At 54.5% G+C, this 16159-nt stretch overlaps 1 protein-coding gene across 1 annotated transcript in view; it reads left to right on the top strand.

Annotated features, from left to right (window-relative positions):
- The window catches only part of VAC14 (VAC14 component of PIKFYVE complex), a 98991-nt gene that overhangs the window by 44135 nt on the left and 38697 nt on the right, over nt 1-16159 (top strand). Inside the window, exon 13 of the mRNA XM_082712221.1 lies at nt 4141-4297. Coding sequence (XP_082568347.1) covers nt 4141-4297 — 157 coding nt within the window. The remainder of the gene's footprint in view (nt 1-4140; nt 4298-16159) is intronic.

Here is a 16159-nt window from a genome sequence, read left to right as displayed (position 1 = left end):
TAGCTGAGTGCCAGCCCGGCCCCAGCTGCCCTGCACTTTCCTCACCGGCCACATCTGACCGCCAGGATTTGCCACCAAGGGGATGTGTGCCTCGGCCCAGCCACACAGCCGGCCTGGGGAGGAGCAGCCTGCAGCTCCAGGCCACAGTAGGGCTGGCCGATGCTGGGAGAGGAAGGCACACAGGGCTCCTCCCTGAGTGCCCTCAGCCTTCTGGGGTGTCAGAACTAGGCGCAGGATTGTGGAGAGTCTGCAAGGCCCACCACCTTGGGCTGTGGGCACAGCAAGAGCAAACTGCTGTACACGTACCTCTGGACTGGGACTTAGGGCACCAATTTGGGGTTGACTTGATTCTCTCTCTTTTTAGATACAGTTTGTCAACCATAAAATTCGCCCTTTTAAAGTATACAATTTAGGGGTGCCTGGCTGGCTCAGTTGGTGGAGCAGGCAACTCTTGATCTTGGGGTCGTGAGTTTGAGCCCCATGTTGGGTGTAAGAATAACTTTAAAAACCTTTTTAAAAAGTAAAATATACACCTTAGTGGATCTTATTATTTTGACAAGGTTGTGCAGACATCACTATCTAATCCCAGAACATTTTTCCCATCCCAGAGAGAAACCCTGTACCAACCAGCAGTCGCTCCCCATGTCTCCCTCCCCCAGCCCCCCGCAGCCACAGGCTATGCTCTGTCTCTACAGATTTGCCTGGTCTGAACATTTCACATAAATGGAATGATCGTACAGTATGTGGCCTTTTGCATCTGGCTTCTCTTACTTAGCAAATGTCTTCAAGGTTCATCTGTTTTATAGCATGTATCAGAACTTCATTCTTTTTCTTGCCAAATAATGGGTCCTCGCGTGGATATGCCCCGTTCTACTTAGCCATTTAGCGGTTGATAGACATTTGGGTTTGTGCTGTTGTGATACCCAGTGAACAGTGCGTATTTGGGCTTCATTCCTCGTTTGGGCACACAGGTCCAAAAACCCTTGGAATTTCCTGAGTGTTGAAAATAATATAGGTGACTTTTGTTAGGTTAGTGAGACAACATAGAGGCCCAAAAGGATGGGGGACTGGTTGCCAGGAGAACCAACCACGAGATGAGAGCATTGAACTTCCAACCCAAGTTCAAGGAAGAGAGGGGGTCCCGGAGGTTGGACCAGCTGACAACAGCCAGTGGATTTCATCAGCTCTACCTATGTGATGAAGCCTCTGGAAAAACGATAGGATGGGGTTTGGAGAGCTTCCGGATTGGTGACCATCTGGAGATTTGGGGAAAGTGATACCCCAGGGAGTATGAAGCTCTGGGCTCCTTTGCACAAACTGTGCCCTGTGCCTCTCTTTTATCCGGCCGTTCCTGAGTTATATCTTTTTATATGAAACCAGTGATCTAGTCAGTAAAGTGTTTCTCTGAGTACCGCAAGCCGCTCTAGCAAAGGACTCAAACCCAAGGAGTGGGTCATGGGAACCTCTGCTCTGTAGCCAGTCATCAGAAGCACAAGCGACATCCTGGCCTTGTGATTGGCACCTAAAGCCGGGGGGAGGGGAGGGAAAGGCAGTCTCATAGGACTGAGCCCTCACCCTACGGGGTCTGCCGCTCCCTCCAGGCAGCCGGTCAGAACTGAGTTGAATTGTAGTTGAATTGTAGGACCCCCACCCCCAGCTGGTATCAGGAAAAAGCACATCAGAATCAGTGTCAGGACCTTTGAGTTGTTTCCGTTTCCTAGCCGTGATGAACACTGGTGCTGCAAACGCGTCTGTGTGAGTCCTGGGTGGACACGTTTTCGGTCCTCTTGGGTAGACACTGGGGGCCGAAGTGTGGTGACTCTGTTTAACTTTCTGAGGCAGGCCCTGAGTTAGTCGCTCTCACCTCACCTCCCTGCCCTTCAGACCGTGACTTGCTTGGACGGTTGAGTATCTTGAGTGCATGGCCTGTGCTCAGGCCACTGTCTCCGTGGAACGCGGTGCTGTCGCCCCTGGCTGACTTTTCCCCCAGCCCAACCCTCCCTCCGGTGTCCACTTCTGCCACCACCACCGAAGTAGAGAGCTTCCTGGAGAGCAGATGGCTGGGGCCTCGCGGCTCCTGAGCCTCACCCTACCAGGCCCCCAGCTCTTGGCCTGGGCACAGGAGCGCGCTCATTGCTGCCATCTGTCTAGGCCGCTTAGCCGCCACGATCTTCAGCCAGCATGGATCCGTCCCCTGCAGACCCGGTGGTCAGAATGTTCCAAAATTACACATACCTGTGCAGGAGAGGCCAGGCGAGCATGGGTCTCCCTGCTGGGCCGTGGGCAGAGGCATGTTGGATTCCCCTGTGGCCCCGGCACCCAGCACAGTGGCTGGCACTCCGGGGTGGGGGGGCACCCCGGCGGTGCGGAGAGCTGGGGAGCAGCGATGGAAAGGACGCAGTTAGGCGTGGGCGGTGACGTGTGTGTGAGTGAGCGCTGCGTCCAGCCCGAAGGAGGCTGGAGCATGGCAGGATGGGGAACAAAACCACCGTGGGCTTGTGGGACAATTGAGTGCTGGGCACGCTGTGCTGCTGGGAGCAGGCCTGGGGCCAGGGCTGACAGAGACGATACCAGAAGTGATGGCCAGGGCCAGGCAGGAGGACACATTGGCAGGTCACTTGCACTGAGACAGGAACCACTCTGAAGCTACGAGGAGAGGATAGTAGCTTTGTCCTTTTTTTTTTTTTTTTTTAAGATGAAATTTGCGCTTTTAAAATACACACTTCAGGGCACCTGGGTGGCTCAGTAGGTTAGGAGTTTGCCGTCAGCTCAGGTCATGATCCCAGGGTCTTGGGATCAAGTTCCACGTTGGGCTCCTTGCTCAGCAGGGAGCCTGCTTCTCCCTCGTGCAGCCCCCCACTCCTGCTCTCTCTCTCTCTCTCTTTCTCTCTCATTCTCTCTTAAATAATTTTTTTTAAGTCTTTTAAAAAATATATACAGTTGAGTGGTTTTTAGCGTATTTACAAGGTTGTGTGACCATCACTACTATCTAACTCCAGAACATTTTCACCATCCCATAAAAAGCCCTGCAGTAGCTTTATCTTGACTGTTGTCACCATATTCCAGCCAGCTGGTCTGTCCTGGTACACACGACCCACCCCCCCACCCCACTGTGACCCCAGCCACGGGTGCTCTGTGTCACTGCCACAGGTCCAGGACCAAAGCCTGTGGTTGCCGTGGCAATTCATCTGTCCCTAGTCACCTGTCCGTGCCCAGCAGGCACCCACCGAGCACCACGGACAGTCCTGGGGGCACACGTGTGCTAGGCCAGGCATGTTCCTCTTGTGAGCAGAGAGGAGTCGGGGGAGGGAAGGGGCAGGCAGCCTCCCTGCAGCGTGCTCAGCGCCCTGCTGGCTGTGGATGTGCGGCAAGAGCAGGAGGGGATGAGTGCTGTGCGGGCGCAGGCAGCCTCGAAGGGCATGGGGGCTTTGGGTTCTGAAGCAACCCTGGGGAACCTTGTGACACACATCACCGACCGGCGCTCACGCCCAGCTGTTCTCCGTGCTCACCTCTGTGTCTTCCCTGGAAGAACGCGGCAGGTGGGGATCAGGCCTGTGTATGACCATCAGGGAGGCAGCTGAGAATTGAACGACATGTCTAGGAGGAAGTCCCCCTTCGTGGAGCCCAGAGTCCCGTTCTGACTGTAGAGGGTAGCCTGGAGTCACCTCTTGGAGGAGAATCTGCTCTGTGGCCAGATAGTGGGCCGAGCTGTGGCCAACACACTAGCCGTATGGCCTAGTGAGCACTGTCAGTCCCTCACAGGGTTAACCTTGGGGCATGGCCAGCCCAGGAGCCCAGGGACACACACCACATGGGCTGCACGCCGGTGCCTGAGTCCCACATCTTCCGGGACCTCTCAGATCCCTGCTTGGGGGACTAGAGAGGAGTGGTCATGGGAAAGCTTACTCCCATGCTCCTGACTCCGGCTTCTTTCTTCCACTTGCCCCCATCTTCGCCTGTGTTTTCTTCAATCCTTTCTTTTGCAGAACTTTCTGAGCACTATTAACAGCCATAGTCTTGCCGGCTTTCACCAGCCTGTCACCCTCTGCAGACCCCTCTCCGCCCCCCGGAGGCAGCTCTCTGTCTCCAGCCACAGCTCTCCAGAGGCCCTTGTCCTTCATCCTTTGTTTTTCTCCCCAGGTTATCCTGAAGGATCTAGAGGTGTTGGCAGAAATTGCTTCCTCCCCTGCAGGCCAGACGGATGACCCAGGCCCCCTGGATGGCCCTGACCTCCGGGTCAGCCACTCAGAGCTTCAGGTGCCCACCCCTGGCAGAGCCAACCTGCTGAATACTCCCGGTAAGTAATCCCCTTCCGGCTACAGCCAGGGGCCCTGGGAATGCTGGTGCTCAGTCTCGTCCTAGACTGGCCGCTCTGGGCTGTCGCTCTTGAGCTCCAGAGCTCCAGTAGGTGTGTGAGCAGTCAGAAGTTGCCTCTGCTTTCTGAGAGGCAGGCAGACCTTGCCCTCCTGCTGCCTCCCCGCCCCTGCAAGAGGCCCTCACATCCCCTTTCTCTCATCTTCGTGCTCCGTTCATACTTTTGAACCATCAGCTAAATATAAAACCATCTGAATCAGCTGATTGTCTCTTTCGCTGGGGCAGCGTCTCCCCAGTCAGGAATCAGGGGGCTTTGGAGCCTTGGGTCTCACAGGTGGAAGACTAGGCAGCCATTTCCTTCCTCATCAGGGAGCTAAAAATAGCAAACAACATGGCAGGCAGCCCAGGCAAGAGAGGGGATGATTCAAACAGGATGTTTCTGGGCAGTCCTTGGACTTGAAGGTGGCCATGGTGTTCCTGGGGCTCGCCCCTCGGGGTCCTTCCAAATGGCAGGAGGCTCTCCTCCCTAGGCCAGTGCAACTCCCAACTCCTCCCTCCCAGGCAGACGTCAGTTCCCTCCAGGGACATGATCCTGGGAAATGCCAAGGATGCAAGCTGATAGGAAAGTCCCAGCAAATCTTGGGTGTTTGCCTGGGGTATGTCTTTGTCTCCTGAGTGGTTCTTGACATCCAGTTACAAGGTCCTAGATGGCTCCTCCTTCGATGCCGAAGCCAAAAGTCAAAAAGATTGAGGACCTTGCAGCGGCAGCTTCCGTCCTGCCACTCTAGCAGACTGCGCCCCTGGAGGCGCTCTGGTACCCTGCTCTGAGAACACCTGCTCAGCGGAGTCCCCGAGGCCCTGCTGGCCTGGCCACACCCCAGGGCTGCTAGGCCAAGTCACAGAAGGCCAGTGCACTAAAGACATCTCCCTGGTGACTTGTGAAGTCAGGAGCTCCCCCAGCTCCTGCAGTGGGGTGTCACATAAGACCCCAGGCTTCAGGCCACTGCTGCTGCACAGGCTGTGCCTGCAACTGGTCAGAAGTAGCCAGCTGTTTCTGCCTAAAGCAAGGAAGGGGGCTCTGGTGGCAGCACAGTTTCCTTCTCCTGTTTCCCCAGGAAGCAGCGGCTTCCTTGCCCAGGAGCCCAGTTTCCTCCAGGCAGTCAGAGGCCATGCTTGGGAGGCTCCCACATCCTGACCCTGGGACACTCGGGGAGGTCCCCACCCTCTGTCGCGCAGCCCGGGAGTTCGTTCTCCATCCTGTGTCCCACGTCAGCGCTCGGCACCCCTAAGTCCCTGGGACAGATGGCAAGAATGCCAGAGGTTGAGTGTAGGCAGCAAGGCATGGCGTGGGGGTGGGGTCTCGGTGAGAGGGCGGAGGAGCAGCCGCGAGGGGCTGAGGGTGAGAAGTGACTGCAAGAGGGGCAGAGCGAGGAGAAGGCATCCTGTGGGTCGGAGCCAGCCCTCAGATCTCCCTCCACAGGAAGCAGTTGTCCGGAAGGAATCTTCTCTCCTCCTCAGGGTGAGGGAGGCCAAACCTGAGGCAGCGCAGCCTTGGGCAGGGGAAGGAGACTTCTGTCTCAGTCTCCGGGACTCCCAGATCTGTCCCTCTACCTCTAAGGTGTTTTGCCTCTTTCTCTGGGCACCAAGTAGCTGATGACTTCTTAAAGTGCTTACTCATGAGCAGAGAGATGTGCTGGCAAATGACTCAGGGCCCAGGTCTGCTGGAGTGGGCGGGGCATGTGCCCCGGGGAGGCCCAGACCTGGGAGCTCCAGGAGCCCCCCTTTTAGCCGCCGGAGAGCAGGAGCTGAGGGGAGTCTCAGACAGCTAGGTGCTCGGAACCCTGGCTCCTGGCCCTGCCCAGGTGGGTGGGCTGCTGATGGGGCTGAGGTGGTGAAGATTTGCCCCAGCTTACCAGGGCTGTCGGACTGGCTCACATCAGCCAGGGACTCACCCTGAATTCATAGAAAAACAACCAAGTGTGCCAGATGGAAGAAATTCCATCCTGGAAAGAACACTAAGGAAGTGCCTACAGTCAGTATCACTTCTTGCCTCAAGGATCCACAGCACTGTGGGCCACCACGTGCACTCAGCCTGAGACATGTTCCCTGCAGAGAGTGTGGGAACCACACGTGCGTGCCCGTCCGCAGCTGGCACCAGATTTTTTAAGTGGGTCCATGATTTCAAAAGGTCAAGTTCAAACCAGTAAAGAGAAGAGCACAGGAAACCAGAGCTGGGCCCCATCCCCTCTCCTGCTTCAGCCGCCTTGCGGAAGGCACTGGCCAGGCACCAAGGACGTGGGGGGTGGCTGTTTGGGTCAGAAAGCACGCAGGAAGTGTACAGTCATTCATTTGTGGGCTGCTCCTTCTCCCAGGGCTTCTCAGGCATGCAAGAGGGTCATTCTTTCTGTTTCCATCCGGGCATGCACGTGGACAGAGGCTACAAGGCCAGCCCCTCTTCCTGTTTGGATTTGGCTTTCCTCTGGCTCTGCTGTGCTATGTCCTTTGAGGATAGAGAGCCCCCACCCCTGCAGGGAAGGGTCTTTCTGGAAAGCCAGGGAGGCAGGGAGTGGAGCAAAGATGAAATCCTTGCGTTTGGAAGGAGCTCAGTGGCCCAGCCTGCTTGCTCCCTGGGTCTGTAAACTCAAATAGTGCAGGTTTAGTGCGAGGGCTGGGGCAGCATCACCACCTGGGAAGCTGCCTCAGGGGCTTAAGGCACCTTGGCTGCAGTCCCTGGGGCCTGCAGAGTTGCCTGCAGGGGGCATTCCTCCCACCTGGCTTTGTGCAGACAGCGCCCCCTCCAGGGCAGAGCTGATGGTCTTGCTTCTCCCACCACCACTTGGTTGCTGACCTTCACAGAGCCCCAGGCCTGGAAGAGGCTCACCTCGGGGGCATTCAGGAGGGGGCTACCTGGGTAGGCAGCCCTGAGGGAAGCCCGAGTCCTGCTGTCTCCTAATTGCGATTTGGTGAAATGAAATGGAAACAACCTCTTGGGGGTCCTCTGGGTGGGCAGCTTTTGTGCATTCTCTGCCCGTCTCCACTCAGGGACGCCGGCTGAGGCCCCCTACGCTCTGAGGAGAGGGGGTGATGAGCCCCCTTCAAGCCAAAGGCTCAGCAGAAGTAGGAGGCTTCCGGAATCAGTCCCTTATTTGAAACATGCTGGGCCCTCCTGGACCCTGGATGTTCCTGCTGCAGGACAGGGAGCGGCCTTGGCCAGGCGCCACAGCAGTGTGGCTGTCTGAGGTCAGAGGTCAGCCCAGCACTGATGTTTGCCCCCAAAACCCGGTCTTCCCTTTCCTTTCCTTCCAGCCAAGTGGGCGCGTTCTTAATGGGATAACTGCTTACATCATTGAGCCCTGTGGGGTTCTCTGGTCCAAGGTGGAGTTTGACCCCGGCTCTAAAAATGGGCAGAGATGAAATATTCTGATTCCATTTCGTTCCTTATCATCCTGGCTGGTGTGGCCAAATTTACAAACAAGTTCTAGAAGAAACCCAAGAAGCCATCCCTGGGCATTGTTCCCAGTAGTAACGGTAACTGTAATACATTAAGCTTGTTAGGACCGGACGATGTTGTCCAGAGTGTCACCTCACGGAAATTCGCTGTGGGTTAGCCCCTCGACTCCTCACGACAACTGTGAGAGAAAGCACTGTTGTCATTCTTAGCTGGGAGAGGAAGGTTGTAGTAGGTGTTGGTGCTGACCCAGGAGCCCAGCCTGAGAGTCTCCTGTCTTCACCCCAACATTTAGAGGAGAAAAGCACTTGGCCAGCCCTGGAAAATTCTACCACCCAAGGAGGGGAGCAGAGCAGTGGTGGCCAGGCCAGCAGTCCATGCTTCTCCTGTGGGGCAGTGGGCCACGGCCCCAGCCTGGCCTATCTCTGGAGGGTAGCCCTCCTCTGCACAGTGACTTCAGGGGCCCCCTTCTGGCCTCAGTGGCCTCAGCAACTCATGCCTCCTGCCTCCACTTCCTCCAGCCACACCAGACGAGTTCCCAGCCCCAAAAGCCTTCTCTGTTGCTCTTGGAGCCTTAAAAGGCCTCCTTCCTACATACTCTTCCAGATGGCTTGGGTGCCAGGGTCAGAAGGCTCTAAGTTGTACTCCTCTCGGAATGCCCACAGTTGACCTTTCAGAGTCATTAACATGCTGGAAGGAGGGGATGCCAGACCCAGCCGCCCCGTCACCAGTGCCATATCGAACATTCCCCTAGCACCACTGTGCAGGTCTTTGCTTGTCGCCAGGTGGACAGCCTAGCCCTCTGCAGCACAGGCTCGGTCTCCGAGATGGCCCTCAGGCCCCTTCCTCCTGTGTCTCTCCAGTGCCGCCCTTGCCCCCACCCCCAGCAGCAGTCTTTCCTGGCGCCGCCCCTCTCTACTGCTCTGTCAGCTGGAAATTCCTCCAGGGACCTGCCGTGGCCCATTAGCTTAACTCTTCCTCTGAAGCAGGCAGCTAGAAAGCCCCCCAGATGTGGGTCACTGCCCAGGGCCGAGGGCTCCCCCCGCCTCAGCTGGGCCGGCTCACAGCAAAGATGGTAACTGCCCCTTAGATCGAGTCCCAAGGGTGCTGTTGTCACAACTGTCTTTGCCACCCTTTTATCCATGTGGCCTTGGGGCCTGGGCCTTCCGATTCAGCAGGCTCCACGCCTCGAGAGACCCTGCTGCTTGGAGTCCGAGGCCTTTTCTTCCAGCCCCTTGATCCCGTAAGGGAAGCTGCGCCTTCCCCACCTGTGTCCCTGGGTTCCGTGCCAGCCTCCCAGTCATGCAGCCCCCGCCCCGGAGGAATCCCCGTGCCAGGCACTGTGCTAGGCTCCTTACCCCCGTGGGGTTCCCAGACAGGAAGTGGCCCCAGAGAGGGTGTCACTTCCTCAAGCCTGCCCTGCCAGTCGGCCACAGGGCCTGGATCTGCCCCGGCCTCCCGGCCTTTCCTCAACACGCTCTGGGCGGCGGGGTCCAGATGCCGCCCCCCCCCCCCCACGGAGGAGGGGACGGGCGAGAGGGCAGGGAGCCAGCAGGGACCCCGCCGGCTCTGGGCCGGGCCTTGAAGGCTTTTGCATCTGGTTTTGTTGAACTGTAAGTCGTTTTGCCTATTGAGGCCAGAGCTATTTTTATCCTGACATGTGAGGCTCCTTCGCGTCATAGCCACAAAACTCAATCTAAAGCATCCCAGGGAAGGCTGTTTGTGAGGCGCTGTGTGGATCCTCATGTCGCCACATCAGGTTTCACTTAGCACCATCTGCACGGCTGGCTCCCTGGCCGCCCACCCCACCAGCCTGGGTTTGTACTCCCAGCGCTCCCGACAGCATCTGTCTGCCCCTTGGCCAGCCAGCAGTCATGGGCACTTCCTGCCAGAGCCGCTTGTCCAGACTTCTCCAACGAGGAGTGCCAGGTGGGCGGCATTCAGCTCAGGGGCCGGTCCCCGGCGGGGTCGGGGAATGGAGACCCCGCGCTCCCGGGCCCCCTGAAGAGCATGCCTCTCTGGAGACCCAAGGCCCGCTTGTCCCCAGCCCCCTTGCTGGGCCCCAGCCAGAACAACTGGCACCCCGTCTTTAGCGGGCCCGCAAGGCTGTTGTCAGTGCCGCCGAGCGAAAGCCTCCCGGCCCTGGCGGCCCTGCAGCTCCCCAGGGCACAGTGTTGGGGCACCTGCCCAGAGCTGGGCGCTGGGCTCCTGTCCAGGCTCTGCCTCTTCCTAAAGGACTAGCGGCACCTGGCCCAGGGCCCCAACCTGTGGGAGAGCCCAGCAGAGGTGGCTTTTGTGGGAGAAAAGAGGCTGGTTGCCTGCCCGGCTGTGGAGGCTGAGCCAGAGGCGGGGAGAGGTACTGTGCGCTGCTGCTGGGCAGACGTGAGTTCAGCCCAGAAAGGCCTGTCATTCCTTGTAGTAACACTTCCCAGCATGAGTCTGCCGTCTCTCCGCCCCACCACCTCCTCCCTCGCCTGCAGCCCTGATTCTCGCAGGTTCTGTCTCAAGCCAGCTGGGCCTGAGGGGCTGGTTCCTCAGAAAAGGGGCTGATGAGCCAGTGGGAAATGGAGGCTGGAGAGACCAAGGAGGCCCTCGCCCTGTCCATGGGGAGCCCCAAGGGGACCCTGTCCTCAACCAACCCACCCAGGAAGGGTTTCCTGCCCTTGCCCAGACCTGCCCTCTCGACACAGTTGGGCCGGGATTGCAGGGAGCTTTCCAGGCTCCTCCTCGAGAGAGCCCGTTCTGGCGGCTGGGACAGCCTGAGGGACAAAGATCCCTGCCCAGCAGCTGCAGGCCCTGGCAGCTCCCGGACACTCCCATCCGCCGGGTCTGGCTCTCAGGCAGGCGCCCGGCCCCCACTCGGTTTGCACGCAGCCTCCTGCTCTCCGAAGAGTCTTTACACGGGAGCGCCGGGAGGGCTGAGCTGTGGAAGCTTTCCCAGCAGCCACCGCACCGTGAGAACGGGAGGGAGTCATCCGCCGGGGCTTCTCCCAGATGTCGCTCTGCTCCTCTCCCTCCTGCGAGGGAGCCTCGACTCCGGGGGCTGCCCTACGGGCCTGGTCGTTGAGCCTTAATCGTGTGGCCCAGAGGGGGCTATGACTAAGACCAGAATGTGTTCAGAGCAGCCCCAAGCCTTGTCTCCTACCATCTCAGGCCAGCTGTCAGCCGAGGGGCGGGCAGATCTCCCTCCCCAAATGTGGGGCAGGGGCTGGGGACAGTCACAGGTGATCCCATCTTCTCACAGCCTGCCTGCCTCCCAGCAGAGCCCTGGGACACCGTCCCAGATCTGAAGTCTCCGCTCAAGAGACTTTCCAGACTGTCCCGCAGCCCTTGGTCATCTATTCCAAGAGGGGGAGACGGGCACAGTCCGCCCCTTGCTGTGCCCCGGCTTCTGGCGTGTTTGCTAATAGCAGCAGCCCCTGTTCACTGAGCATGGACTGTGCGGCAGGCCCCGGGCCTGGTGCATCACATGTTTTGTCTCATTTAAAGGGTCTCTTACTGGGTGTGCCTGGCTGGCTCAGTCTCTTGATCTCGTGAGTTCAAGCCCGACCTCGGGCTTAAAGATTACTTAATTTAAAAAAAAAAAAAATTATTTGAATGAAAGGAAAGGGGTTCTTATTGGCCCCACCTTACAAATGAAGAAACTGAGGGTTGGGGGAGAAACTGGCCCAGAATTGGACAGCTAGTAAGAGGCAGACATCTGATCTGAACCAGGACTCCAAAGCCTTACTCTAGAACAGCGCACTCGATGTTTCTGCCTGCCCGCGATACCCAGCTCCTTGGGAATGGAGACCATAGCCCCACATTGTGGAAGATTTCTTTATGGTCACTCCGTATTTGGGTACCTTTGTCCTTTGGAATATGTTGGAACCTAAATGACCCTGAGCCTGGAAATGATGTAGGTTGGGGTTGCACATACAGAAGCAAAAAAGGGGACAAGGACACAGGAGCCCTCACAGATGAGCACAGAAAAGGTTCCAGCTCACACACGCAGCCGGCGTTGGGGGTGTGCGGCCAGGCCACCACGGGGGCAGTGCGGGGACGGGGAGGAGGGCCTCTGGCAGCTGCATCTGCAGCCACCTCTTCAGAGATCGGCCCCAGCTGGGCCCGGGGTAATTCGATCTATAAGAATGTGACACTTGATTCTGCAAACAGTCCCTCTGGGCCAGGGAGCAGAGACTGTTTGCCATTCCAGAGTCACTCAGGACCTCCCAGGCCAGGCTGTTCTGGGCAGGGACCCAGAACAACGAACTGCAAACATCAAGAAGTTCATTGAGGTCTGCCCTCGGACTGGGCTTCTTACTTGAGGCTTGCCCCTTGCACACAGTTCGCAGGGGCTGTCCAGGAGGCTCTCCGGAGAAAGGACAGTAGTTTGAAAAACAATAGTTTGAAGGTATGGCTCCTAGTAAGGAATCCTCACAGAGTAATTCACAGCTGGGAAAAACAAAACAGAAAGGCACCCCTTCCCGTTCCCAGTCACACCGTGCAAGGACATCAGGGAAGTCTGAATTGAGCAAAAAGACAGCTCCTGAAAGGAGGGTTTTACTGCTTCTTCTGGCCACTGGCATCTTGTGAAGTCAACCCGTGGGCCTCTGTAGGCCTTGCTTCTGGTCCTGTGGATGGTTCCGTACATTCGTGTTGTGTGCGGGGGGGCTGATGCTTCTGGGACCCAATAGACCCTCACAGCCAAGCTTGGTTCCCTGTTCTACACAGGTATGTGGCCATCCTCTCCCTGGTCTGGGCAGGAAGTCAGGACTTCAGGGCCAGAGAGAGGCCAGCCTGGCGCATAATGGCCCACATGTCTCTGCTGGCCACCGTGCTTGCCCTGGTGTCCTCCCTGAGTTCCCAGAGGGCTGCAGCCAGGTGCTTCCTCCACAGCTTCTGCCAGTGCCACTGTCTCTCTGTCCTCCGTCTTGGCAGGGCCTTCATTCCAGTCTTCTCCCCCTTGTTTAGGAACATACCGCCCACTAACCTGCTAACCCCAGACTGCACCAACACCAGCACCCAAGTGATGGGCAACATGGCGGAGCTGTTAAAACCAGCTGCGTGGACTCCGAGACCACCACTCGTCAGCTCGGTGACTTCGGATAGTCCTCAGTCTAATTCACAGCTTCTCTACCTGTAGAATGAGAAGAGTAGTAGCCCATATTTTCGAGGATTATTTTGAGATTTAATCAGATGCTATGTGTGAAGACTTTACACACGCATAGCACATAATAAGTCCCTGGTAAATGGTAGCTCTTGGTTGCCTATTAAGATACCATGTTGGGGTGGGCAGCAGGGTGGCTCAGTGGGTTAAGCCTCTGTCTTCAGCTCGGGTCGTGATCTTAGGGTCCTGGTATCGAGCCCCGCATCAGGTTCTCTGCTCGGCAGTGAGCCTGCTTCCTCCTCTCTCTCTGCCTGCGTACTTGTGAGCTCTCTCTCTGTCAAATAAATAAATAAAATCTTAAAAAAAAAAAAAAAAAAAGATACCCTGTTGGGGTGGGCAGCTGGGTTAAGCCTCTGCCTTCAGCTCGGGTCATGATCTCAGGGTCCCGGTATTGAGCCCTGCATTGGGCTCCTTGCTCAGCGGGGAGCCTGCTTCCCCCTCTCTCTCTGCCTGCCTCTCTGCCTACTCATGATCTCTCTCTCTCTGTCAAATAAATAAATAAAATCTTAAAAAAAAAAAAAAAGAAAGAAAGATACCATGTTGGGGAGATACTGGTCAAAGGATACAAACTTCCAGTTAGAGTTTAATAAGTTCTGGTCATCTAACATACAAAACAGTGATGATAGTTAATATTACTATCATATTAATATACTATAATACTTGAAAGTTCTTGAGACAGTTGATGGTAAATGTTCTCACACACACAAAAAAAAAGGTAATTATGTGCAATGAGGAAGGTATTGGCTGACTCCAGAGTGCTGTGGTGTCTGTTTTTTGCAATGTGTCCAGGTATGAAATCCACACGTTGTACACCTTGAACTTCTATAATGGTATAGGCAATGCTATCTCAATAAAGCTAGAAAAAATACAATGTGGAAAAGCATCAGGACAGCTGGCTGTCTTAGTTGGAAGAGCATGTGACTCTTAATCTCAGGGTCATGAGTTTGAGCTCCACATTGTGGATAGAGATTACTTAAATAAATAAATAAACTCCAAAAAAACACTTCTTGAAAAAAAGCACCTATAAAGTAAAAAGAAGATAACATGTTATACTAAGACAGTTAGGTATCCATCTACATGCAAAAGAATTTGGACATCTTTCTCACACCATATACAAAAAATAAAATAGATGAGAGACCTAAGTATAAGAGCTATATTTTTTAAAAAAAAACAGTTCTTAGGAGGCATGTCAGTAAATTTTTATGACCTTGGAATAGGTAATACTTTCTAGATATGGCAGCAACAGCACAAGCAACCAAAAAAATATATAAATTGGACTTTATCAGAATTTAAAATCCTGTGCTTCAAAGAACACCATGGAGGACATTAGAAGGAAAAAAAAAAAAAAGAATGGAGGAAAATATCTGCAAATCATACATTTGGTAAGAGACATGTATCTAGAACTCTTATAACTCTGCAATAAAAAGACAAATAACCCAGTTTTAAAATGGGCAAAGGACTTGTATAGACATTTCTCCAAAGATCTGCAAGAACCAGTAAGCCCATAAAAAGATGCTCAGTGTCATTAGTCATCAAGAAAATGGAAATCAAACCCGCAATGAGATACTTCCCATCCATGAGGATGACTCTAATCAAAAGACAGGTAATAACAAGTGTTGGCAAGAATGTGAGAAAATTGGAATCTCACACTCCACTGGTGGGAATGTAAAATGATCTAGCCCTTATGGAAAACGGTCTGGCAGTTCCTTAAAAGTTACATATAGAGTAACCACGTAATTCAGAAATTCCACTCCTGGGTATACAACCAAAAGAAATGAAAACATGTTTACACAAAAATTTATGCATGAATATTCACAGCAGCATTATCCTTTTTTTTTTTTTAATTAAGTAAGCTCTGCGCCCAATGAGGGGCTCGAACTCATGACCCCAAGAACAAGAGTCACATGCTCTACCAACCGAGGCAGCCAGGGGCCCCACGTCATTATTCTTAATAGCCAAAAGTGGGTACAACCAAATATCCAGCAACTGATGAATGGATAAAATATGGTATATCCATACAATGAAGTATTATCCAACCACAAAAATGAATACAAAGTGGATATGTACCACAGTGTGGATGAACCTTGAAAACACTCCGAGTCAAAGAAGCTGCCTACTGTGTGATTCCGTTAGTACAAAATTTCCCGAAGAGGCAAATCCAGAGACAGAAAGTTGATTAATGATCGCCAGGAGCCGGAGGAGGGGAGGATGGGGAGGGGCAGCTAATGGGTACAAGGTTTCTTTTTGGGTGATGTTTCGGAATTCGTGGTGATCGATGCACGATTTTATGACTATACTGTCGTAAAATACACTAAAGTGTACACTTGAAAAGGGTGAACTTCATGATACGTGAATGGTATCTCAAGCTGCCGTGTGTGCGTTTTGTGCCCTGTTAGTGCCTTGGGCAGAGGGAGTGAAGATTCTTACCATCCTTAACACCTTCCCAACAGTGCTGTTGAGGTCAGCATGGGTGGTAAAGAAAAAACAAAGATCGCATGGGGCATATGAATGTACTACGTGGGGATCAGCCAGGCATTCCATCAGCCCTGCTGTCATCCCCTCCATGACCGATACCTTGCGGAGGGACCCGTGATGGGCTGGGACTCTGGGGGGACTGGACCTGGCCCTCGGTGTATTTTCAGCTAGGATGCTTATCGGGGGCTACTCCGAATGTGCTTCTGGTTCTCAAGCCAACTCTGGATTTGGGATTTTTTTTTTTTTTTAAGATTTTATTTACTTACTTGACAGAGATCACAAATAGGCAGAGAGGCAGGCAGAGAGAGGGGGGGAAGCAGGCTCCCTGCTGAGCAGAGAGCCCCACTCAGGGGCTTGATGCCAGGACCCTGAGATCATGACCTGAGCCAAAGGCAGAGACTTAACCCACTGAGCCACCCAGGCGCCCCAAGGAGCGTGTGTTTTGTTGACTGTCGAGGTCGTATGCCAGTTTTACCCCTTTCTTCTTTTCGATTTCTCACCTGTCCTTAACCAGCCAAAATGAAGTCCAGGTGCATTTTATTTAGTGGGATGATAGGTCCAGGTGTGTTCTATAAAAATTTCCCAGCATGTAGCAGTGGGTCTCCGAGATAGGAGATGTTTGCTAAGTCACTGGGGGCTGGCTGGAGAGGGGGACCCGTGAGTGGGTGTTTGTACAGTAAGCAGTTGTATTTGTTCTCATGTACTTGTATAGTCCTTGCTTTCCTGCCGTCGACCCGAGGCCCTGGATTGAAGGTTTTCCCTCACCTTGCTCT

The sequence above is a fragment of the Mustela nivalis genome, assembly GCF_964662115.1.
Source record: "Mustela nivalis genome assembly, chromosome: 18".
NCBI lineage: Eukaryota > Metazoa > Chordata > Mammalia > Carnivora > Mustelidae > Mustela > Mustela nivalis.
The sequence above is the reverse complement of the archived record's forward strand: the minus strand, read 5'-3'. Positions and strand labels throughout refer to the sequence as shown.